Source organism: Phalacrocorax aristotelis, chromosome 16 (assembly GCF_949628215.1).
Source record: "Phalacrocorax aristotelis chromosome 16, bGulAri2.1, whole genome shotgun sequence".
Lineage (NCBI taxonomy): Eukaryota > Metazoa > Chordata > Aves > Suliformes > Phalacrocoracidae > Phalacrocorax > Phalacrocorax aristotelis.
This window is the reverse complement of record NC_134291.1, coordinates 9,198,321-9,223,854: the sequence shown is the minus strand read 5'-3', so window position 1 is coordinate 9,223,854 and position 25,534 is coordinate 9,198,321. Positions and strand designations below refer to the sequence as shown.

The window sequence follows — 25,534 nt, the reverse complement described above, 5'->3', positions numbered from 1 at the left end:
AGTATGTTGCTCCCATTCTGGCAGACATCCAAAAGCATCTGCAACCAAAAGCCTCAGCAAACAGTACACACTAGAGGGAAAGAAAATGGGGGATATATATATATTAAAAAAACCCAAGGTTTGTCATAAAGTTCTAATTTATATCTCCAAAATTAACCAAAAGGTGGATTGAAAATCCTTGAACTATATTGTTAGGTGGAAGAAGAGATGAATAAAAGGGGCTGATTAAAAAAGTTCTATAATCAAATGATCCTAGAGTAAGAAAAGTTATAAATGTGATGTTACAAAAAATAGGGAATGGCCCAGGAGACACAGGGATGCCGGCATGTCCTAAAACAATGTCTGATGTCACTCGGAGGTTTCATATTCAAACAGCATAAGCCAATATTCTAGTTGTTTTCCATATTTGCAGGAGAACATGGAGGGTTGAAAAGTAAATTACTACTGGAGGTGGATTATGAAAAGCAGATTTAAAAAAAATGTAGAACCTACTGACAGACATCTTCTACTGTATAGTTTTTAGAGCATTTGGAAAGTGACTAGATCAGTGCTAGGGTGGTAAAAACACGGGTTACTGATCTCAAAAATTTAGTGTATGGCAGCCTTGTATTTTACCAAGATGTCTAACTACAAGGGTCACAGTCCAGGTGTACAGAGCTCTTGCTGACCACAGCCTAGACCTCTGCACATGGGCATCCTGTGGGAAAGCATCCTCGAGGAAGTGAGAGGAGACTGCCAACGAATATTTTGTTTTATCAGCAGTTACTGGTACTGCTTAGTCAATGCAGTAACTGGTACTGTGCTACTGAGGACTCAGTGCTTAGGTCTGAATAATAGCTTTTAGAAACATTTTCACTAAAAATGGTAGAGATGTATGCCATACTATCTATGAGATACTAATTGTTTAGAACAGTTGTTAGGAAAACACAGCATACTAGCATTGTGTCTGCATATTTCAAGGTTACTGCACTAGGGCCATGTTCTACTTACATGTTAGTGTGTGTTAAGTATCTGCCCTCTTGATCTGAGGACCAAAATTTAATTTTATTTGCTGCACAATTAAACAAAATCAACACCCCCTAAATAAAATCTAGTAATTGGTAAAAACAGAAAACAGAATGACATCAATGATCTATCGCTAGTGGAAGGGTCATCAAGAGTATAATGCTTGAGCAGACTGAGTATCTAGGTCAGAGCTTCGTAAGCTTGTGAACTTTAAGTTATGCAGTCTGAGTCTAGCGGTTTGTTGGAAACCTCAGTGGCTATGGAAATTGCTGTGACTGTGCTGACCTTAACGGCTCTGGGCAGCGCAGTTCTCTCATCTCCTTTAAGAAGTAGCAGGATCCACCACAGGACTTGGTGCTCCTTTCATGGCGCCATTGTCAGAAGGAACTTCAGTAAAGCTTCTTTCACATTTACAGCTAATACGCAGCTAACACCCTTACCAACACAGTTCTTCATCCCTCGTTCTGATTAAAGCATCTTTGCATGTGATCCAACTATAGAAGTTCAGAGTTGTTGGATTGAGTACATTTTTTAACACTCAAACACTTTTTCATTGTTGCTTTTAGGTCACAGTTTCAGGTACAGTGGAGGACTGTACATGCAAAATGTAAATGCAAAATACAAAAACCCTTTGTGCTGTTGATCTGAAGCGTGGCTACAGCTTCAGAGGAAATTCTGAGTAAAGCCAAATTCCAGATTTCTATTTTACCTTGCTATCAAAAATATCTACTATTTTCAGCCACTGTCTAGAGTCTACCAGCAATGAGTCAGATCATGACACTTTGAAATGCAGCCATTTCATATATTGAACTTACAGCTGCGTTAGGCTGCCTGTAGCAGCTCAGCAAGCCACTGCTTGAACCTAGTTGTTTCCTGTGACCCAGAATCTAAACTCTAATTTTAAAAAAAGAGATCTTCTAGTCTGGTATTTCAACAAAGAAACATTAAGAAAAGACTAAGGATCTTCAGGGTGTTATAGAAGAAGAACTGTAAGAGCCATTTACCTCAAGCCACCTCATTAGAGAGCGGAAAGTCATTTTGTGCACAAAGCTATCAGAAGTCAAGCTCCCTGCCTATTTAGTATAAAGGCAAGGGCTATAACAGTCTAATTCGAGATTATAAGTGGCAACATGAATTTACTCCAACGGAAAACTAAAATTCACCACGAAGTACTCCGTTGCAAATATATCTCTCAAACTCAACTGACTGGCAACCACTGTTTTAGCAGCTGTGGGGGGTCTCACTGGCTTTCAGGAACACTTAGCAGGGTCCAAATTTTTGAACGTTTCACAGAATGTGTCTCATGATTCATCAGCTGCACTCTGACTAATTGGCAGAGGGCTCTGGCAGAACCAGAAAACAGTTTATGCATCATTCAGAAGACTTTATTATTCATCATGCAAAAAGTTGTTGGGTTTTTTCCTCCTCCTAAAGTGGCTGCATATTTACTTAGCCAGGGATTAAAGTGTTATGCAACAGTCAGAACCAAACTTGGGAGTGAATGGTGGGTAATAAACCTTTTAGTATTTTTTATTTTTCAAAGCACCACTCCCTTTCTGCTCTGCCTCCCCCGGGGCGTGTGTTCTTCCAGTACAAACCTGGCAGCGGATCCATGCACTGAGCACACACAGGAATGCACAGGGCCCTGTTTCCAATTTTCCATTTCACCATCTCTACAGCTTGCAAGGTTCCTCTTTGAAAAAAACAGTGGCAAGTTGAATCTTTAAGTTGAAATTAGACTTAAATTCTACTTAATAGGGCATAGTCTTCAGGGTCCTTGAGTCTTCAGTGATAAGGTTTCTTTTGTAAAGCTCTCAAAGGAAGCATCTTTTATATTGTCACCTCCGGATTTTTTTAGATGTGTTATAAAACTTCTTAAAAATTTGTTATAATCTGGTACACCTGTGACACTCAAAATCAAATAAGGAGAATATTCTGGGTTTTTGTTTTGTTTTGTTTTGTTTTTTAAACTTCCTATATTTGGCACCCCTTTTGGAGGAACCAGTAGAGGTTTAAAGCTCAAGAGAGTAACCAGTGAAATAACTGGAGTCTGTAATAGTAATTACCACACATAAGCATGGGTATTTCCAGATTAAAATAAAGTGAAATGAAAGCAGCATACAGAAAACACAGACCGCAGTTGCATTTTCAATTCACTACAGATAACCTCTTGAAAAATGAAAGGCCTATTTTTAGCACGATGATTGATTAGTGTTGCCATGGCAATAAGCAACACTTACAAGAAGGGGGTAGAACCTAAGTATGCCAAAACAGTATGCCAAAGTCTTAAAGAGACAGTAAAACACATACGGTGTTTCACAATTGTTTTGTGGAGAGGACTGTAAAAATAACCTCTGCTTACTGATTACACCTGAGGTGGCTGCAGGAATTGCTACAGCTGCCAGTAGATACGGTGGACAGAGGGTAACTGAGAAAGGTTTCTTTACCCTCTGTAACCTGCTTTGTAAGAGTGAGTGTGGTTTCATCAATACCGTTTTAACTGGTTTCATTTTCCGTTTGGTTTCTTTCTGCAGAATGTTCAAAGAAGTGCTAGAGACCTCGTCATTACACCTCACTTCTGCTCCTTGTGAATATTAATCCACATAACTCCTTGGGAGTTATTTTTGTACAGTAAAAATTAATCCCACTTTTTTTTTAAGCAGCAGAAGCATACCCCCTAAATCTTAACGTAAAAGCCTGAAGAGGCAGACATTTCATGTAAATGTTCTCTCTGATCTCCCACTACTTTTCAGACTGATGATTTTTTTAATATATATATGGTCACATATACATTATTTTGGCAACACAGGTGGAACTGGCTCCTTTACAGAGCAATCCCCATGGAGCCTAGAGCTAAAGAACACAGTAACTGCTACAATGAGGTGAGACTGGCCAAGCAAAATTAGATTTTTTTTTTTTAATAGGGTAACTTCTAGATACCACATCCTTTGAATGCAAAATTTTTGGGCACTGTTTTGGTAGTCAGTGGGTAACAACAGCATTTCTTTATTGAAGATCAAAAACCGGGAAAAGACAAACGGAGTCTACTTCTCATGAATAGGCAAAGGGAAAGCGGGGACTATGGGTAGCGGAAGGTCCCCAATTTACTGAGGCAGGAGGGAATGCCCAGCACGGCAAGGGGCAACGAGGGAACACAGGCAGGCACACACCCAACAGCCCTGGAGCAACAGGGGGCGTTTATAAACAAGAAGGATGGGTGGAATTGGAGGAGGGTTGTAACATAGGAGATGGCCAGACAACGGCGAGGATGGAATGCAGAGACCTGGATGTGGGAGAAAATCAAAATCACACGTGGATATGGATAAAAAAGATGTTGTCTCTACCGTTTATATGCAGGAAGATTTGTGAAGATAATATAGTAATTTCTCTACAGCATATTTCAAATTACAGTACTTCCTTCAGCTATTTACAGGATGAATAAAGATAGTTTCTTTAGTTGAATATTTGAAGCCTTTTGGAAAATGGCCACCATGTTATTGACTACCTTCAGAATAGTCCGGACAGCAGTGCATGTGAGCGCACAGGGCTGCTAGGGGATACAGGCTACTTGCTGCACAGACTAGTGCCAATCAGGATGACAAAGTCAGACGAGAATAAACGGAAAGGGCAGGGCAGGGTGATGGCAGAACTTGGAAGACGTGACTCAATGAATGGGAGGAGAATTTGGAAAGCAAGACAAGCACAGGAAGGTGGCAAAGAGCAGAAAAGGCACTGTTGAGCGGAAGGAGTAGGAACAATGCAAAAAAAGGGCTCGAAAATAAGCAAGGGAGTTAAACTCATAAATAAGCTTAGGCGGAAAACCACTATTTGTATTACATACAGTAACTTGAAGATGAAACAGTCAACTAACAAGTTGCTTCCAACCACTATGAAACTGAGCACTTTTATCTCTGGCTTTGCCTTCCCTTAGGATCTCCTTCTCTGACACATGGGAACGGTAACCTGTTTACTGAGGAAGAACGGAAGTGAGAAGCAGCGTGCACAAGTGAGAATGACAGTCCCGTGAATCAGAGAGGGGTTTGGATTGCTTGATAACAGGCCAGCAGTGGAAAAAGGGAATTCTGCTAAGAAGTTTGATTTACTCTGTTTCAATGGGATTAAGCTATTAACTGAGAATGCAGGTTTGCAGCTTTCTAAAAATATATTATTTGTTTCGTATAAATACCACAGAGGTCCTTCCTTTTGCTAGAATCTCTAAAGGAACCAAATCTGTGTTTTACTAGAGTAATGTCACCAGTTAGCCTGCCTTCTGTGTTGGGGGGGTGAGAGGGGAGGAATTTTGGCAGTAGCTTTGTATCAGGCTCTAATCCTGCAGTACAGATTTTGTTGCATTTTTCATGCAGACTCTTCATATCCTCAAGCTGGAGGAAAGTTCATGCACTGAAGTCTGATGGGTTACATCCAAATTTCAAGCACTGGTAATCACATAAAGAGAACACAGGGGAAAAAAACTCTACAGATTCCTTGCAGTGTTATCTGAAACAACTTTTTTTCCTTCTCAAGTCATCTGATTAAGAAAATAACAATTACAAAACCATTCCTTCCAGATAATTTACTTCATGGACAAGCTGGCAACTGACTAAGTGAAGCACATAACATAACATGCCTGTTCTCAAAAGTAATCAGAAACCAGCAGGTCAGTAATGGAACATTTAGCAACTATCACTCTGGGGCTCTGACACATACCAGATGAAATAATTTTATTTGCCTCAGTCATTTGCTGTAGAAGAATTACTGTCATTGTGATATATCATCAAAGGGATTGTTGTCTCCTGCTTTCTGTTCCATAACTGTTTTTCATAAATATTCTGAATTTATGTCCTATTCCTAAGTTAATTTGAGACACTGGCAGGTTGAAAGAATGCTCTTCTTCCTTGCAGAGAGTAAAACATGCCATTTTAAGTCTTTATTTTGCTTTATATACTTATAATTGTGAAACTAACAATTGGCCATAGATTATGCATTAAAAAATTGTCCATCTGTTTTTAAATTTCAGCCTCATAATTGAAATATTGCTAACGACACTGGAGCCGTTCAGATCAGAGGGCAAAACTATTTGAAATTATCCCTGGAAAACACCTGAACTGCACCCTCAAGAGTTTTCTTCAATTCTGTTTGTATTTTTCCTAACCTCTTTGTACTCCAACTTGATAGCTTAACTTTGTTGGGCTCATTTTCAGCGTACTTTGATCATATGATTTTTTTTGTACTGTGGTTGAGCCACCACATGTTTTGTTTGCTTGAGGCTCCTCTCTTTTTGTCCAGAACCTCAACTGTCACTTGAACGGGTCAAATGGGTATTTGCTCTGTGCTGCTTACTGTCTGACAATAGCCCAGTGCAGGTAAAGACAACTTAGTTCTAAGCAGTCCTTTTTCATTTGGTTTGCAATAGAGACAGGTTTGCTTTGTAGTTAATTATTTCTAATCTAGCTGGACAACCTCAGAAAGAAAAGAAAGCCTCCTCAGAGTTCAGTCATTCTTGTCCATACATCTAAGAATAACGTAAATATTTTACACTAGAGATACATGTTTGCAAATGCTGTGATAAGCTGGCACATAGGGTTTGTTGTGAGCTACAAGGCATCTTTCCTCCATCCTCCAACTGAAAAAGGTTCCAGCCCATGGCTAGCAAAGGAATTCTTTCTAAAAGCCAGCAACTAGCAACACCCATTCCCCAACAGCACGTTTAGCTTCACAGGAGGCACTCAACAGTACCCAAGTCCTGTAATTGCCCATAGAGCAGGGTCCCTAAGAGTTACTTCCATAGGGCTCCCGTTCAGCTGTATCCCAAATACGGTATACCAAATGCATGAGTTTAACATCAACCTAATTGCAATATTAAATAAAACTTAAACATTCATTTCAGCAAGGTATCTTGTCAGGTTTCTATTACAAGATCAAAGCCAAAGCAACCCCTGTTCAGGAGGCTTTCTTGCTCGCATACAGTTCTTAAGTAATGCTCCAGCCACTAAAACAAGGGTTTGAACTTCATAGGAGTTTCTTATTCTCTGAATAGCACCCCCAAACCTGTTTGACTTCCTTTGGCTTCAGCTTTGAAAGTATTTTTTCTTCTTCCTCCTCCCTCTCAATGTCAGCAGGAAGCTTGCAAGGATTAGCTGAAGCTTTGCTACATCATTTCTTGGGACATTACCCATGTCTCATCTTCCTGATAGGAAGTCTTTTGTATTGCAGTTTTAATGAGGCCCTCCTCCACAAACGGCATAGTGTACATTTTAAAAGGGTCTCTTGACATTACAATATTTCACATATTACACACCACAAAAGCATCACTGTTGCAATAGTTCTGTTAAGCTCATTATCTCAAGTGTGTCATTTGCTTTACATATTATTAATATGATTGTGGAGACTTGGTAGTAGACCAAGCAGTCATCTGCTGCTGTTTGCTGTATAACAAATGCCATTCCTTAAAACGGATGCCATCATAACTGGACCCAGATTACAGAGTACCAACATAATGTCGCTAATTTCCATTCCTGTTTTCATGCATCCAATCACTCTTGGCTTTCTGTACTACTGTCGCAGAGAAAAATATTCTGGAAATTATTTTCAATGCCTGCTGAGCTTTTTTTCTTAGAAGATGTCGTAATTTCACATCCTTAAGAAGGTCATATTTATGAAATCTATAATATTTCACAGGAAAAACAGACTGATGAAATTATTCTGCATTGAATCTCTGAATGCCAGTGTATGTGCTTGAATGCAATTTCTCAGCAGCCTTCGTATTTTACAACTGAAAAACCTTAAGACTGTCAGCAAGATTCAGTCTGTTGTTCACATCCTCTTCCAAATCACTAACGTATGCTGAGCTAACACTACTGAGCCTTTGAGGTCCTTGCTCTTTATTTAGAATGGAACTTAGGAGGTTAAGTAAGGTGTGAACATACCACGCAGCAGTATGTACTTGACACAATAAGATTATGCTTTATTTATCCATTAACTGGCCTCCCTTTAGAATCAGTTTTCCTTGAAATGAGGCTCAATTTAAGCCTTAGGATGTCCCACAGACCCTTTGGAGGGAATTTACTATCTTTAAGAAAAGGGTTTCCAAGCTATCTTACATATTTTGGGCAATGTCTGAGGGTTGATTCTTTCTTTCAGAATTCTCTAATGAATATAGAAGATCAGAATTTAGGGAAATATTCCAGACAAGGATAGGAATTATTCCCAGTGGTATATTTTTGTTCTAGATTCAACAATTTGAGGCAAAGGAACTTTCTCTATTTCCCTTGAAGATAATTTCATAGTCTTTCAGCTCCATTAAAATGTATTTTAGATTTTTGTCTGAAGTACAGTTTCCTTACTCTCATCCCAATGTTTCTAGTTCTGTTGCCTTGCGCCACAGCGGGTAATTAGTCCCCAACTCCCATAGGCAGTTGTACTGTCACTTAGTGACTGTTTTGCCAACCTTCTACAATTTAGTTTTTCTTTACAACTCTCTTCAGCCCTGAATAATTTTTGCTGATGCTCTTGAACACCTCTTTAGCTGTATACCTCTACAGACCTTTACTGAAATGTGTTCCAGGTGTTGTCTCATCAGATTAGATAAATATCAGCTCCTGATTCAAATTCTACGAGTATAGCATTGTTGTTTGGTTTTGATAATGTATTGCATTTCAAATTCAGACACATATTTCTGTCTGCTACCACCCCTTTAATCATTCCTACTTGTCTTTTTCAGTTAAAGAAAAAAATAACATTAAAAAATTCCAACTGACTTTCAGTTAAAGAAAAAATACACAACAGAGTGTAAGTAACAGACATCAATGCAACATAGCACATCGTCTTCCCAGCCTAAGATTAAACCTGCTATTACCAAAGGGTAAACCCTTGATTAATGTAAACTGTGACAGGCCCTACTGAAGGTACCTTCTGACAAAACCAGCTGAGTATCTGTCCCCTCATTACTACTGTCCATTACAGGACATTTGGGTTTTCTCTGACAATCAAATGAATTTTGAACACGAAACAAAGCAGAATATGTAATAAGTATCTACAGGACATATTGAAAAGCAGTTTGGTACTTTGGATTTTCAAACATGGTCATCAAAGTTTCAACTCTAAGTTTCCAGCTTTCAGATCTGAGCCTTTAAATCCCTTTATTTTTTCTCTTTCACATTTATCACATTAAAATCTTTTTCCTCTCCGTATTCTTTACTGGTTTTAAAAAAACTCCACAAACATTTTGAGCACTGCAGAGTTAAGAAAAACAAGTGGATTATGCTTTATCTACAGTCAGAAGTTCAAACTAAATCAAGGCAGGAGTTTCTGAAAGGTCCCTTCACCTGGAACTTCCTCACCATCTCCTCCTCATCTTCAAAGGCTGCTGAAAATTTACTGTATGTTATTGAGGCCAGGACATATAAAACCAGTTTTCTCATGATTTATGTGCTATATTTTGCCGTAGCTCTGCTAGAGGGAATAGCTGATTTTTCTGGGCACCGTGCCCAGATTATGTTTAATTTTGTCTACAGATTGTACAGTTTCCCAGATACTATACCAGAGATGAGCATTTTATAAGTTAATAAAACAATAAATAAAATAAAATCTGTTCTCATGTCTTCACGTAATAACTGGAACTGTAAAAGCCTTGCCCTGTTTTATAGAAGCTTCTCTGTTACAGTCAGTGACTAAAAACATAGCAAGTTATTTTGAAGTGATAAAAAATAAGGTAAACAATTTACAGGATCCTCATAGAAACTCTTCAATTCTAACCTTAAATTTCTTAAACAAATAGCTAAAATAAATTTCCGTTATTGAATGCATTATATATCAGTTATATTAAGAAGGAATCAGTCTGGATTCCACTACTATATTTAACATAATTATTCTATATTTAGAATAAGAAAAGGAAGGAAAACTTACTGTGTATTCTGATTTCCAATTGTCCATTTGTAGAAAAAAGAATGATGAGGGAAAAGAAAAAAAAAGAAATGTGAAATAAAACAATGATGCAGCATCCTTACAGTAAACATGCATTAATAATAAAAACATTTGTGTCAGATAATCTGCTGATTAATATTTGACTAAAGTCTATGGGACAATAAAGGGCACAAGTCAGCACAGGATCTAAACACCTGATGTTTTCTTTGCAAGGAAGAAATCGCATAGATACCACACTCCAGTTTTCACCTATCCATAGTCTATAATCTTTATTTCCTGATATCAGTCAATATAAGAGGGAAAAAAATATACAGTTCAACAGGAGTTGTTAAAGTATCCTGGTATCTGTGGCTCAATAAGTAACTTGAAGCTTCTGAAGATAAGCTAAACTATCCAAAAAGTACAAGGCAGTAACCAATTCTGCTTTACTCCTTACCTGTGATCGTATAAGGATAATAATTCCAAGCCTTCTCTGTAACATAAAATATTTTGGGAACAACTGCTCTAGCCCAGCTAGGCAGTTTGCTGAAAAGAAAAAGAAAATATAAAATTAGAATACTTTATGACTTATGACTTTGTAGAAAAGAAGATACTTCCAAACATGTTTGTAATTTGACAGGTATTTCACAGGATACAGCAATACCTGGACTTCACAACAGTATTTTCATCTCATGACTCCGCATTCGGTCTCAGCTTTCTCCACAAGCATATATGAAACCAAGTCTGTCCGTTCCCCTGTCGAAGTGAGCAATATGGCACCACTGCAATAACCTCTGATCAGATTTAAACTGAGGTTGCAGATTTCAAGAATTTATGGCCTCAAACATTTGGTCATGGACGAACTCAGCAGGTTAGACCATACAAGGTGTGTCTGTGTCACAGTATTCCTAACCACAGGGAGGCACTCTCCAACAAGAGGTCATGAGAGATTTCAGTCCACTTGGATCCCGATTCCATTAGTTCTTCTTAGAGACTATTTCTTCTTCCTCCTTATCCTCTGCCAGCACACAAACCCTTACATTCAACTCAACTAGCGCGCAGTTTTTCCCACGCTACCAACACCAACTCTTGAGTAGGAAGCTTTTATATTAAAATTAACAAATCACTCAAAACACCTCTGTGAGGCTGGCAGGCAATATTAGTCCCATCTTGCTGATGGGAACAGTAAATCACAAAAGTGAAAAGAATTAATGGTACTGACGTCATAGCTCAGAGCTCAATCTGTCGAGAGAACTTGCGAATGCGGTGGTACAACAGCAGTAGAGTAAGAAATGAAAGATGTGGATACAGCACATGGGAAGATCAGTAGAGGGTAATTACATAATACTATGGAAGAGTGGGAGCATTTTCTTTACCACAGACCTTGGGTCTCTCATTTCCAGAACTGTGGTCACTCAGGGTACCAGTGATGAACAAACATACATTTTAAAAAGAAGGTAAGTTCATGAGAATTCCTCTTTCAACCCTTTTGTAACGACATCAATTATAATCATTGAAGCTGCCAGTAACAAAGATGCAGTCAAAGGAAGGCAGACCTTTGGAGACCACAAATATCACTGTACTTCAGAGATTCAGTTAAAATCGCGTTAGCCTGGCGATGTGTCGAGCAGATCACCTAGCTTAAGACTGAGTCTCTATTGAACTGAAGTAGATGTTTTCAAGCCTCAGTTTTCCAAGGGTAAATGTTTGAAACAGTTATGTTTAGATAACTGTGTCCAGAAAGTAAATTAACTTGCCATGTTAGCAAATATCTGAGGAAAATACAGAGTTTGGCTCATTAAGGCTTATTTAACCACGATCTAACAACACATAAATATTGTATTTGTCCAGAGGCAAGATGCAGACGTTAGTAGATTATCTAAAGATTCAAAGTCAAGTGCATTGACTTTTGCTCTTTGATGACACTGCTCGAAACCAGATTCTTGTCTTTACATAAACCTTTTTTGTGTACAGTCTTTTAAGCAGCATTTTACATGCTGCATAATAGACTTCATTGTATCAGATCTTTTGTTTGTTTGGTCAGCCTCTGTCAGCCTCTCGTTATTACTATCTCTCTGCTCTTTCCCTTACCCCTGCTAAACTTTGCTCTGGTGCCTAAATAATAAATACCAGAGGATGCAGACTTTCAGCTTCTGAAAATAAAGCTCCAGCAGGAGAGAAGAGGCAGTAAACAATTCTGAATATAACTAAGGCTTACGCTGACAGTAGAAAATTTTACTAGTAATGTTTTTGTTAACCTACAGCTGCTCATTTTGGACTTTTTTTTGTTATTGTTGTTTTTAGCACATTTGCCTGTCTACCCATCTTCACCGGTACAGCACATCTCCAAAACAAATCATTTTATGAGCAAAACACACATTATACTCAGAGTTTCCAGCAAGTTACAGTCATAGACACAAATGAATTGTGCCAAGGGTCCAGAGAAAGAAAATATAATATTTCCATTTTAGCAGCACAGGTATCTGTGGATCACAGCCTCTTTTTTTTTTTTTTTCAACTGTCCTCCTTTCCACAGATGAAGTTCAGTTTTTCAGCACATAGGGAAGAAATGTTTCTTAAAGGCATTCGAGCTGAAACCACTGGTAAGCAAGAAGACCCTCTGCAAGAATTAAAAGTATTATCAGGCAAGAAAAGAAAAATGAAAATAATGCACAAATCTGTCCAAGGAACCATCACTGAATATATAAACTCAAGTTTCTTCAGGAGATATCAGTCCAGGGCAAAATAAAGTGAAGCAAAGCCAGCAAGTTTATTAGGGCAATGGACCCTGGAAGATGAAAATATGAAGGAGAGACCTGTGCTGGTGTAAGGAGTCCTGTTCGTCAAGGAAGGCAGGCAGAGAGGTTTTCAGCACATCTTGTATGGCAGCACGTCTCCCTGAGCGAAGTCTTCCAGAGAGATCCTGGCCTCCCAGCAAAACCTATAGTTGCCTGAAAACTTGCTGATCCTTTCCACAAAGCTTTAACAGTACTGCAATAGCGGGTGGTATTGTGACACCAAAACCAGATTCAAATAGCAAATCTGGTGATGATTATCAACAAGTATTCATAATTATCATTAAACTCAGGGAGCCTGACTTCCAGCATGCACCATAGCTTTAGGTAAACTTCCTAAGTTGTAGGTGTGCAGATGTTCCTTGTCAATGTTTGTACCTGTCTTTGAGTAAGAGATCCTTTGTTCCACTGCCTGCACTCACAGAAACTACATGCTTCCCAAGTATGTCTTGTACATGCTTTCTAGGAGACAGTCCTTGCAGTTATTCTGAATTACCCTAAAGTGGTAATTCTGAGTATGCTTTTCAGTCCTTAAAGTTTTATCTGTTTTTAACAGGAAGGAAAGAAATATCCAGAAACATTTAAAAAAACCACCTTCTGGGAGCTCTACAACAGGAACACATTTATTGATTTTTCCCAAGTCCTGTATCTAGCCTGTGAGAGAACAGAGTTACAATATCAATAATATTAAATGTTGGTGATATGTATATATATTATTGGATTGTGCGTGTGTGCGTGTGCAGCATTACTGGTGATTCAATTTAGCCTGAGTTAAGGTTAGATACGCCAGGACTGCAGTGGAGGAGTAACTTGCAATGTAGAAGCAATAGCTATAGTGTTTCTATGCCCACTATGAAATGCTGTAGAGCGTCAGTTTAATAAAATGAAACAAGCTCAGGGGAATACAAAAACATCAGAAAAGCAGTGATACTCAATTAGATCAGCAGTAGTAAAAATGGGAACAGATTGAGCAATATATTTCAATGGACACCAAAAAAAAAAAAATATTTTAAAACATTTCCAGCCTTTGAGTGTGGAGGCGTTGACCCTCGGCAGTATAATTCCACCATAGGAAGAGACACATATTTCATTTTAAGAAATGATGGAATATTTGGGAAACAAAAGCAATTTCTTCCATCATGTATTTAAGCTTATTATTTTGGTACAGAAAGTCATCATTGCACAAGCCTAATGGTCATTCATAATGACAATCACCAAAAATGCAGTACTGGCTTTGTGACATTATTGTGAAGTGAGAAACCCTTCACAGTGTGAAAGAAAACAAAAGTTCTGATTTGCAGTACATCCTTAACTTCAAGTTAAAATTCTTTCTCTTGGGAAAGATGCTCTAGAAGAACTGACAACTAATCTCTCTATTTCAAGCCACCGGTCCATCCCACCTTCCTTCTTCCTGCAGCTACCCGGAAGCAGCATGTATTCGTGGGAACATGTTCTACTTGAAACAGAAAGGCTATTGACTGGAAGGGATATTCCTTGCAAATTTTTATTACAGCCCATGCTGAGAGGAACAGTTTCATTACACTTGCCTGTTGAGATAGACCCGTTTTTCTGTTAGCTGACCATTGCCATGATTTGGATCTTCATAGGGTTCATTCTGCACCACTTCCACACCTTCACCTCGGTCACTCTGCTCATGGCTATGCTTGCTTATCATGTACAGCTGTCCAATTCTGTACTGCAAAGCAAAATCAAGAACAATTTATTAGCTTTACATAATACATGTGTATTCAAAAGCCAGTAACATACAATGTAGTGGTATGTGCAAATAAAAGGTAGTTCAAGGGCAAAAACCAATATTTCGCAGCTTCGTTTAGACCTATGAGTCAGGGTCCTCCCATTATCTAATTAAGTCCAGGACGTCACTTGTGGTAAAACTAACAAAAAACATGTATACAGATGTAAAGAATTAGGCCAGGCCTTTATTTTTAGACTGTATTTGTAAGTATATGTTAAGAATAAATAAATCTACTGCTTCCACGTGCTGACATGCAAGGGGATCTTAACCAGCAGGTGAACTCTGAAAATTCTGTGGGACACTGGATTCTCATGTCATGCCAACACAACACCAAATAATGAAGTCCTGCATAAAGATTCAGGATAATTATTGCCGATTCACAGAAATAGGAGCGCCAGCACTTAAGAAAAAACTTACGTAGGCTCAAAGTCCTTCAAAAAAGAAGTCTAAGATGAGTGATTTGGCAATGTTATTAAAATGAATTTAAGCAACTAAATGATCCTTTTTCTATAGGTTCTTGAGTTACTCAGGAAGCCAAAACCCAGGAGGGTTGACCCAACTTTGCTATCACAGAAGAATAAATTGTTGTACCAGCAATTGATTTTTTTTTTCTTTCTCAGTATGTCTGAATCTGCACCAGGGCTTTGGCCTCCAGAGAAATATAACAAAAAGTAAATCCTTGGACTTTCATTAGCAAAGATTTTAGAGTAAAATTGTACTTTCCCATACATTTTTCTGGTCTGAGATTTTACTCTCCCTTAAGTACTTTCCACATTCTTGAACATAACCCAGTTCTTACAACAAAGTGTCTTTGGACCTATCCAGTTTTCTCCGTTTGGATCCATCTCTCCCCCAAAGTAATTTGTTTAGGCATATACATGCTAATCACTTCAATCACATCAATCATTTCAAATACAAAGAACAACCTGTTAATTTAGAGAATGGCTGAGCTACTACATAAGCTGCCAAGTACTAGCTCAGCATAAGCAAACAAAAACATAGTGACAGTCTGACCTCAGAAAACTGCAAGATTCTTGTGGTTATTACGTATTATAAACACCAATCCTATCACAGGCTTTAAAAAGCCCAAAAAGCCTAAATCAAAAGAGCAATTAGCTGGGAAAAAAACCCCAAACCAACGCAGACCTTATTAACAACTGCCAGCAAGACAGTCTTACTAAATAAAATGATAAGGAACAGGATCATGGAGGGCTCCCTACAGAATCTTTGAATTCCACATAACCACAAGAAGGTAGGAAATTTAGAACTTGCATCTTTAGAACTTGCAGGATCGTTTGCTTAGGGGACAGGGATTTCATTTCTCCTAGCGCTGAATGGGAACCTCCTGCTTCCTTGCCAGCCACACACTACAACAGTGAATCAAATGATTTGCATCGAAAAAGTGCCTTTCAACTGATAATTCCAAAGTACTAAAAACGCCTCAAGTTTATGAAAAGGTTCTTTAAGGGCAAAAGGGTGCTCTGGGGGGGATGAGGTGTCTTGGATCTATTTTCTTTTCCTCTAATCTAACTAGGTGAATTCAGTGGATTTTTTCCCCATTTTCTTTCTTGAAACATCTCCTCACAGTGAAGAACATAACCCAACTCTTAAAACCTGTTGGAACTACTAAAAAAGAGGACTGAGGTGGGGGGCGGGGGAAGATACCGTTGTCATAAAACTAGCGCATGTCATGTGGGTCGGGTCAATTAATTGTGAAAATGTGACCCTTGTAACATTTGGAAAAAAATCAGTAAATCTCTGCATAACTGCTGGCTACACAACTCAGAGTGCCTGGAAATTCCAGTGTTATGCACATAACGCTTCTTCCTCTCCTTTCACCTCTTAATTTGTGAGGTTTGATGGTTTGGGTTTTTTTTTACTAACTTTGCAGTATCTACTCTCCCACTACATAGAAATGTTTCTAAGACATTCACTAAAATGATAAGTAGAATAATGCTCTTTAAACAATTTGATGCTGGCACTATCTCCTGCCTATATATTCAGCTTTCTCATCTCTGATACCTCATCCACACAAAATGTTCCCATTTAAGAGATAAGCCTTAAAATTATTTTTCTTGCTAATCCAGTTATCTGCCTTAGTCTCTACTGACTCCTTTTCTTCTCTGTCTCATCATATTTCACTATTTTGTCGTAATCTTCAAGGCTCTGAAGTGCTGCAGTCCACACACGTACCTTTAAACTAGTTCCATGAAAAATTGTAATCTCTTTTTTACTGACAATAAATGAATGCACTGGTACACAGTCAAGGTAAAGTTTGTGGACAGAGCTAGTATATTTTATTTGATCAACTAGTACAGTGGGAAAAAGGAGAACTTTCAGGCACATGAAGCTGTTCTTCAGGTCTGAAATCAAAGCAACATACTTCAAAAGCTGAATGCAAGTTGAGAAAAAATGCTTTGCCTTTAATTAGATATGTATCAATTAGACCACCTGAGAGTAAAGATGCTTACTGCCTGTGGAGTGATAAGTATGTTAGAAAAGAGGAGAGGTGATAAGGTGCTTATCTGCTAATGGAAAGTAAGATATCAGTAATTTATAGCCTATGGAACATGAAAAGGTTAGGTGAGAAGGGGCGAGAGGAATTACCATTTGCCATAAAGCCAATATCTCTATTGAGATCTCTCTTGAGATTTTCTTTATCCCATAAGGTTATGACTTTTAATTGCCATGGACATCTCTGGAAAGTGTTTCTTCATGACTGCACGTATCACTGCATGCTTTGATTTCCTACTTCCATGTAGTCCTTTGCAATCTTGCTCTCAGTTTTAATTGTCAAATACAGACCTCTCAGTTTCTGCTGGAAATATTGGCTCAGAAACATGAAGATGAACGTACATTCACACTGACTAACAATGGGGTTGTGTGAAAGCGTTCATTTGCTCCAGCATCATGAATCAGAGATATCCGCCTGTAACACCATCACAGGTTTTGCAGAGATTATTGTTCTTTCATGGACCCATACTGCCATATAAAGGTAGCAAAATATCAAATCACAAAGACTGTAAATCAAGCTGAGTACATGGTTACGAGTGGCTAAGCTGCATACCCGCAGCACTCCTCAGGTGATGATCAGCGTTGTCAAATCGAAATTGCTTTACAGATGTTGAACAGTCAGTGCTTAAAGAAAGGTTCTACTTCTCTGATGAGACTCAAATTCACACACACTCCATTTATACCTAAAGTTTCACAGAAGGTATCCAAGGCAGCTCAGCGTGGTGCGTCTCACTTGGGAAAAACCAGAAGGCACCACAGCTGGTGCTGGACAGCTCTTCCACAGGAATCCCACTGGTACTCGCCTCTCCCCAGGTGGTGACTTTCCATACCTACGGATCTGACACCAGCCAAGTGGAAACATCCACCTTTCGTAACTAGTTAAATGACTGCAGTCCATCTAGAAAGCAGCTGTGTTCTGCAAAAGCAATGCGCTTTTACACATACTTCAAAGTAGCTAACTTGGCTCCTTTGTGTGCTATTCATTTGGTTTTATCTGGTTTATAAAATTTTAATATAATTCTAAAGCAGGATGAAAAAAGACAACTTCCAAAATTATAGTACTTTAGCAAACCGAAGAGTAGACAACTATTATTTCAGATAAAATAACTTTTTAAAAAGTATACGTTTATATTTACATGAATAAAATCCAAAGCAAAGATGTGTCTCTCAGACCTTGCTGAAATTTAAATGCGTGGAAAAAAAAAGGCACAGCTTTTTCTAAGTTCTATCGATATGGTGGAGAAATATCACTTAAGAAACATTTTACAGCGGTAAGCAATACTCATTATTCCTGCAAGAGTAAACTGGTGTGCCACTCTTATTTATGTTGCTCTATCACAATCCAAATTTCAATGTTCTTAGCTGTAAGATAATTTTTCAAGGCCAGATACTGTTTCCAGAATGTCAGTAAAATTTCTGAATTTGATTCTGTGGAAAAGCTCTTTCTTTGAAAACTCTTCAGTTTAATAGGGGGAAACTTCTTCAGTATCAAAGGGGAAGAATTTCAACAAAGGCACTGAACATGGAGTTAGAATTTTCTAAGGATATTGCCACACAGCTTTTGTAGTAGACTTGCTGTTTCTCTACTCCTAATGAGTTAGACATTGTCTCGGTGGTGACTTCTCTTTTCCTTCAACACGCAGATGGTGTTTGCCTATTGGGAGTTTAGTCATACAAGAAACAAGGTTTATATTAGCAACAGCATAATGATGGTCAATTTTATTTTGTTTAAAATTATAAGTGAGACCAGAATCACTGTTCTGGTGTTCTTGAGACAGGAGGGGAACCCCCTTCCTCCTCCCCTCCCCCAGAAAAACCCACAAAAAAAAACCCACCCCAAAACCAAACAAACCCCAAAAAAGGGGGGTCTACCCTACACATCCTTCATTTGTAGAACTCCCATAGTCTTCAGCAGAAGTTGCACAAGAAATCCTTGTACAATTTTGTCTGATTTTTTTTCAGCCTGACCGACTACTGCTCAGTTTTTGATTTAGTACTAGCCTTAGAGTACAACCTTTCAAACTTCATGTGGAATGCAAAAAGTAACGTTCTCTCAAAGGAGAAATTATGCCAAAGCTCTCCATAATCTGAAATTTTTACACCATTCCTTGAAGTTCTTATCTGAATGCTCAAAGAAAATGTAATAGATTTATCACTGGCTTCATCTTAGATGGCATTTCTCATATTCAAAAGAATTGTTGAAACCTTTCATGTACCTTTACTTTTCTATAACTAGACTAAACCATCAGGCGTGGTGCTGCCATTTCAATTTATGCAATTTCAATTTATGCAATTTATTGTTCTAAATCAGTAGTGAGATCCCTCCCTGCAATTAGAAGCTGCAGTCCAGAAGATGCTGAATGTCTTTTACACCTATTAAAGGTAATCACTGTTCAGCGCACTGCATTTTGACAATAGAAAGTATTTCTCACGCAGTAATTCATGCTAAAACATGCCAGTGGCTCCTAGTCCTGTCCTCAGAAAACTGCAAAGTTAAAACAGAAAAAAAAAAAGAAAACCAGCAACAACTAAACTGAAACAGACCTGTATTGGCGCACAAATGCGCTCCTTTGCAGAGGCAGCTATAAAGGGCACAATCCTGCCTCCACTGATGGCAAAAGGTGCCACTGACCTCAATTTAGTAAAGATTTACTGCTAGCAAGAAAAAATAATGAATTAACTTAATCATCAGTTTTACTGGTCTAGCTACGCTGAATCCAAGGACATGGATTATGGCAAAATGGTAGCAATTTGATTAAGGAATTCTGATTTATATAATGCTGTCTCATTAATAGAAAACAATCTTAAAACGGACATATATTTTTGATATATTTTCCAGCCATAGTCTTTGGAAGACTCTTTGCGTGCTCCTTGGTGAATGTGTTCCAAGACTTCATTTGAAGTCACTTTTTTTACTGAAAAGATTAATAGGAATATTATTCAGCACTTGTATAATAATTTCCATGTTTAGAATTATTCAAAGCAAGTTAAGATTACTCCTCAGGTTCCACCATGAGACAAGCATGGTGATCCCCAGGTAAGTTACTTGTCCAAACATGCATAGCCTGTCACTCCAAGCATTTTCATTAACAGCCATTTTAGAGAGGTATCTTATGTCTGGAATAACTTGTTTGAAAATGTACATGTCTGAGTAACTATCTTTGTTTAGGAGGATACACTCAAGTTTCCTGTTGTGTGTTTTGTTCTGATGTTAGAAAGTATTGTTTTTGGGTCTCAGTCAAGACCTAAGCCCCACACTGCCATAAATATGGCAAGTTTACAGTTAGATATTGAAGACAGGCAAAGGGAGCATTATCCTTATTTCATATTTGATTAATTGAAACAGAAATTAAATTAATACCTCAGCCTTGAAAAATATGTCTGTGATAGAACAGGGACTTTAACCTCAATGCAGTGATATCCAGCTCAGTGGTTTTACCACAAGACACATCTGTATTTTTTTAAAATCCTAAACAGCAATTACTTAAACAGAAGCGGTTTCTCTTATCTCACTCACTGACTATAAATCCTTCATGTTATTGTTATTATTAGACATCATTCTGTCTGCCTTCTGAAATGGGTGAAGCCTAATGCATCCTCATGCTCATCTGGAGGTTAAAGCAGAGCCCTCACATGTGGGCAATTATAACACTGGCTGATAGAGCACCAAGATTGTGCCTTCTGAACCCCATACTTGTGTAGATGATGAGTCATAGCTATTAAGAATAATTTAAGAAAATCTTTTCCATGACACAAGCTCCAGGTTCTGACAAGGTGATTTGTTTTCCTTGTTATTAACATTCCTAGATTGGTTTTAACGAGCATAGAGGAAGGTACAATGTGCTGGTATTTGATGTTTCACGTACTGGTGGATTTGCATTGGCTCCTACTTGGCTTGTTTTTTGAATTAGGTTTTTGTTTGTTCTGTTTTTGTTTCAGATGCACTTCTGGCTCTCAGAGCCACTACTTTGCAAACAACAGAAGGGACTATCTCTCTTGCCCAACAGTATATATTAACCACCACCTCAAGGTTTTACTGCAGGACATTGCTACGGAGGGAAATCAGTCAGATGTGTCATCACTGCAGAGTTAGAAAACTTCTTGCCACTGAAATAACCATTCTCTTTGCCTAAATAGCCATGTGCAGGAAGAAAATAAACTCACTGGAAGTTGGAACTTGGAAGTCTCTCTTACATAGTATAACTCAGCAGTGTAAGGTAGTAGCTTGTATTTCTAAAATAGCGATTTTCCTGGTAAAATAACGACATTGTGGGCTAGGGTCACGTGAAAACAGTATTGCTGATTTTGACTGCTGGGAAAATCTGCAAGGAAAGAATGAATAGTAAACAAAGAGGCAGAGAGGGCGTGTTCTTATAGCCCAGTGTAGTGTCTTGCAGAGATACCCAGACTACCACTGAACTGACATTAAATCTCCCTTAGCCTGGCTGAACAGCAGTGTGGAGTCTATACTAACGCGTTATTTGACTTCTACTTTCTAAGCTAAGATGTTTAGAGCAAACTAGGCACCTTTGCACTGCATTCTTTTTGCCGTGTAGAAATATCCTAAGTGCAAAGTGTTTATGAACTGTTATTTTAAAATCCCTGCCCCTGAAGCACAAATATGAGAAAGGAGCTCCAGAAGCAAAGGTAGCTTTCTAAATTACTGTCTTCAAAAGCAAATCTATTTTTTACCTATACAACAGATCAGTCAACCTTCTGAAACAATAGAAGGATTGACTCGTTACAAGAAGGAATACCACCAAAAATCTACACGACTGACCTTATACAATTACAGGTTATGAGTGAGGTGCCACAGCTAAGTGAGTGCCATATTTCCAAGTGTCATTTTATCTTTGGGTTGATACATATTAGAGGTGTAGTTTGTCTTGAAAATCAGTTATAGGAAGCATCTGAATTGAACGAGGCAACACAGGAAACCACAGCAATGAGAAAAACATGCACAGAAGAAAGAGCAAATCAAGACAGTATTCAGCAACAACCAGTGGGACAAATAACAGATGCAAGAGAATTAATGTTAAATATTTCAAAGGGTTATTTTGTCTAGAGATGATTTTATGTCATTAATGCCATTACTGCTCAGGACAGTAATCTGTGTAAAACTTCCTACATCAATTGAATAGTAAAGATTAAATTTCTGGCAAAATGCCGTCCCTGTTACAGGGCGTCCATTGCTTCATCACAGTAAAAATGAGGGAACCGACCTTGCCTGTGTAGTAGTTTGCCTGTCCAGTAGTCCTCAGACTAAATTAAAGCTAAGACAGGAAACACAGAATGAGCTATCAGGAAGGCAACAGTACTTTCTGGACTAGCATACAATGAATGGTTTAAAGTAATTTCATTTACAAAGAGAGTCAGATGAACAAGGTCTATAGAAAGCTTTAGCAGGAAGGCTATAATAACAACTATAAACATCTAGGTCCTAAAATTTGAATGCAAATAAGAAGCACTGTTGTGATTTGAGGCTGTAGAAAAATGTACAAGTCATTTAGTGGTATAAATATCACTTACCCCAGTACCATATAAAGAATCTGACTAGTTAGAGTTGGACTTGAGATTTTTTTTTTCAATTAATTCCTGCGTGCATCTGTGATGCACAATGCAGTACACATCTGCTGACTTGCATTAGCAGTCTTCTTTAGTATTGCCCAAATTCATGGGAACATGCTTTTGTAGCCTCACAAACAGTTGCAGCAGAACAGTTGACTTTGCACACTGCAAAGTGCAATTCTTACTGCTTTCGTAGAAGAAATTACATCCTTAAGATATTTTATCTGCTTAAATTCCTATGGATGACAATTCAGCAAGAACATATTGGATGTTCAGAAAGGCAATATCTTCCTCTAGTATTTTCAGCTAAAGAAACATGGCCTACTCGAAATTTGCAATGTCCTGGCACGTAATGGCTTGCAAGCTAAATCAGTGATACTGAAATCAACAGGAGCGGGTCCAGATCTGTAATTAATAGGCGTCCAATGAAAATCAAAATAAATGAAAATTAAGTTGCAAATTTTCAGTTTGCATGCAAATGTTTCACTAAATATAGCTCATGTCCTGTTCAAATGGTAGTAATTTTATTTCCATACCAGCTGTACTATTTAAAAAAGCCAGCTGTTTATCCTGAGTGTACAAGCTCATGCCATTTTTAAGAATCAGTTTTTATTAACAATGTTTTACAGTGAGTCATCAGGTTAAATTTTTCAACTGTTTGCACTATGTGCTCTTTACATAAATACCAATTATATTCTATTATTTAGATTTATGAAGATAGATGCATTTCCTACAAAGGACGCATACAAATTTTCAGGAGGCTGTCTAAAATGTCCGCTCTTCACAAAAACAGAAAGAACAGCCAAAAGGGACTTACTATGTTGCTTAACCACTTATAACCAGTCTGTCAGTAATGCATACTGAGACACTCTTCACATCTGCTGTTCCCTATTTATGAGTACCTGCCTCTGATTAAGCCACAAATATGTCATGACTTAATTGCAGCTTATTGTTTTTCAGGCACAATTCACTTTGCCTTACAGTGCAAAACTGGTTTGATAACTATCAAATACTATTGATGCTTCTTCTAAGCCAATACAAAAGTACATTTTATTTGTTAGCCACAATTCATTCACGAGATTGTAGTTCATTTGAAGGCTGAAGCTCAGGAAGCTGTTTAGTAAATCTCTTAAAATTTTAACTTAGAATGTAGTAAAATAAAGTAAAACTTAACATCATTTTTTGTAGCCGTTACTAAAGTTTTTTTAGTAACACAAACCCTTTTCCTGATATTCCAGGTAAATACTATTTCCATTTCAGATATTCCAAGAAAAGTCAGAATGGAAAAGCATAGGCTTCCTTCTTGATCACTGTCACTGATCTCTTCAGCAGCATGCACTACCCCTACATACAGGGTGACACATGAATCTATTTTGTTTGCAGTGAAAAGTAACATTCTCCATGGATTAGTGATGGTGATCGAGAAGCTTGCTTTACTTAACCAGACAGCAAAAACTCTTACGTGTTTTTCCATTAAAATAAAAAAGATCTGGGGAGAAAAAAAAAAAAGAGAAGAAACGAAACTTGTGTGCTGTGCATATTAAACACATTTTTGTTGGCTAGAGAAAGGAAATGCTGTGGACAGCCAGACAATGCAACGTGTCAAAGCGCCTGAGCCACAAAGCTGAGTTCGAACATAAAGATCAACATCTCTGTTGTGCAGGATTTAAAAAAATATTTTAATTCCACTCAGTTTAAGCTGGGAGTATTCAGAGTTGCATACATCGTTCGACCCTTTCAAAATTCAATAGAGTGCAGAAATGGACTTGGGAGTTAAGTTTATCTTTAACTACAAATGGACCAAGCACGTGTGCATCTAGTCATACTTCTATAAATTATTTTTCTCTATTCGCAAGGCTAACGGTATTTGCTTAATGTTTAAGTAGAACTTCTTTCCCCTCAGGCTACCTTTCTCTAATTACTCTTCTTCAGTAATTACTCATTTCTGTGACACATAAAAATCTCTCTCATACCGAAAACATCAACTTTCAAGTGCAGAGAACTTGATGCTTTCAGTAAAAAATTTTGCCTGTAAATTTTGATTGTAGAAGCACCAAAGACACTACAAAGGATTCCATAAACTTTGCCAGAATCACAGAGGGGAGTAATTCTGCAATTGCAGGCAAGCAAGCTCCTTATGATACATTTTAGGCAATAAAATTCTGCTTACAAATATGAAAAAAAGGAGAACTTTCTGAGGATACACAATATAAAATAAAAAAACCTGAGCGTCAGAATTACTATTTACAAGCTGAACAAGACAAATCCAACCTGCCTTCTGAAATCTTATTAATAAGATAATGAAATTGTTTACTACTTCCAATGAAAATAAAAATATTCACAGTCCAGAATATTTCATTTGATTGTTACAAAAACTTCATCTTACTTTCTGATCTAAAATAAAACTAACTTCAATTTTATTTAAAAAATGCACTCATTTTATGCCTGCATTATGCAGATAAAAATAATGATAGATACAATTCTGTGTCTGCAAATAGCTGACGTCACCCCTGCACCTCTGCGCCTAACCTAGAGATTAGGGTGATGAAGATATTAAGGTTATCTAAAGTCATCTGATGAAAGGAAATACATGAGAGCAGGACTTGAATGATATAAGAAGGAAATGAGGACATACTTTCCTCCTTGTTTCCAAATCTATAAGATAAACTGAAATCTCAAAACTAAAACCAAAAGGAGATACAGGCTTTCCATTCTAGTTTGTTAGAACAAATGTTTGCAAACTAAGTGCCTGCTCTATAAATCTGCCAGTAAGAAAAAAACCCATGTTGAAATAAGTCACTACCGTAGCCACTTACTACTTTTGCACTGATGCCTTTTTTACATGCATGAAGTCTCTAATAAATCTAGTAAGTAAAAGGGGAGAAATCTGTTTGCTTGCTATTGGCTTATGGAAAATGAAAACTGCAGCCAAATAAACTCTTGGGCAAGAAACGTGAAGTTTGCTGCAGAACGCAAAGCAACTGTGGCATCCGTG

At 37.9% G+C, this 25,534-nt stretch overlaps 1 protein-coding gene across 1 annotated transcript in view; it reads right to left on the bottom strand.

Annotated features, from left to right (window-relative positions):
- The window catches only part of PITPNC1 (phosphatidylinositol transfer protein cytoplasmic 1), an 86,593-nt gene that overhangs the window by 33,043 nt on the left and 28,016 nt on the right, over window positions 1–25,534 (bottom strand). The window contains exons 2-4 of the mRNA XM_075111588.1: window positions 14,249–14,397; window positions 10,364–10,452; window positions 9,910–9,917 (exon numbers count right to left, since the gene is read on the bottom strand). Of these exons, the coding sequence (XP_074967689.1) occupies window positions 9,910–9,917; window positions 10,364–10,452; window positions 14,249–14,397 (246 nt within the window). The remainder of the gene's footprint in view (window positions 1–9,909; window positions 9,918–10,363; window positions 10,453–14,248; window positions 14,398–25,534) is intronic.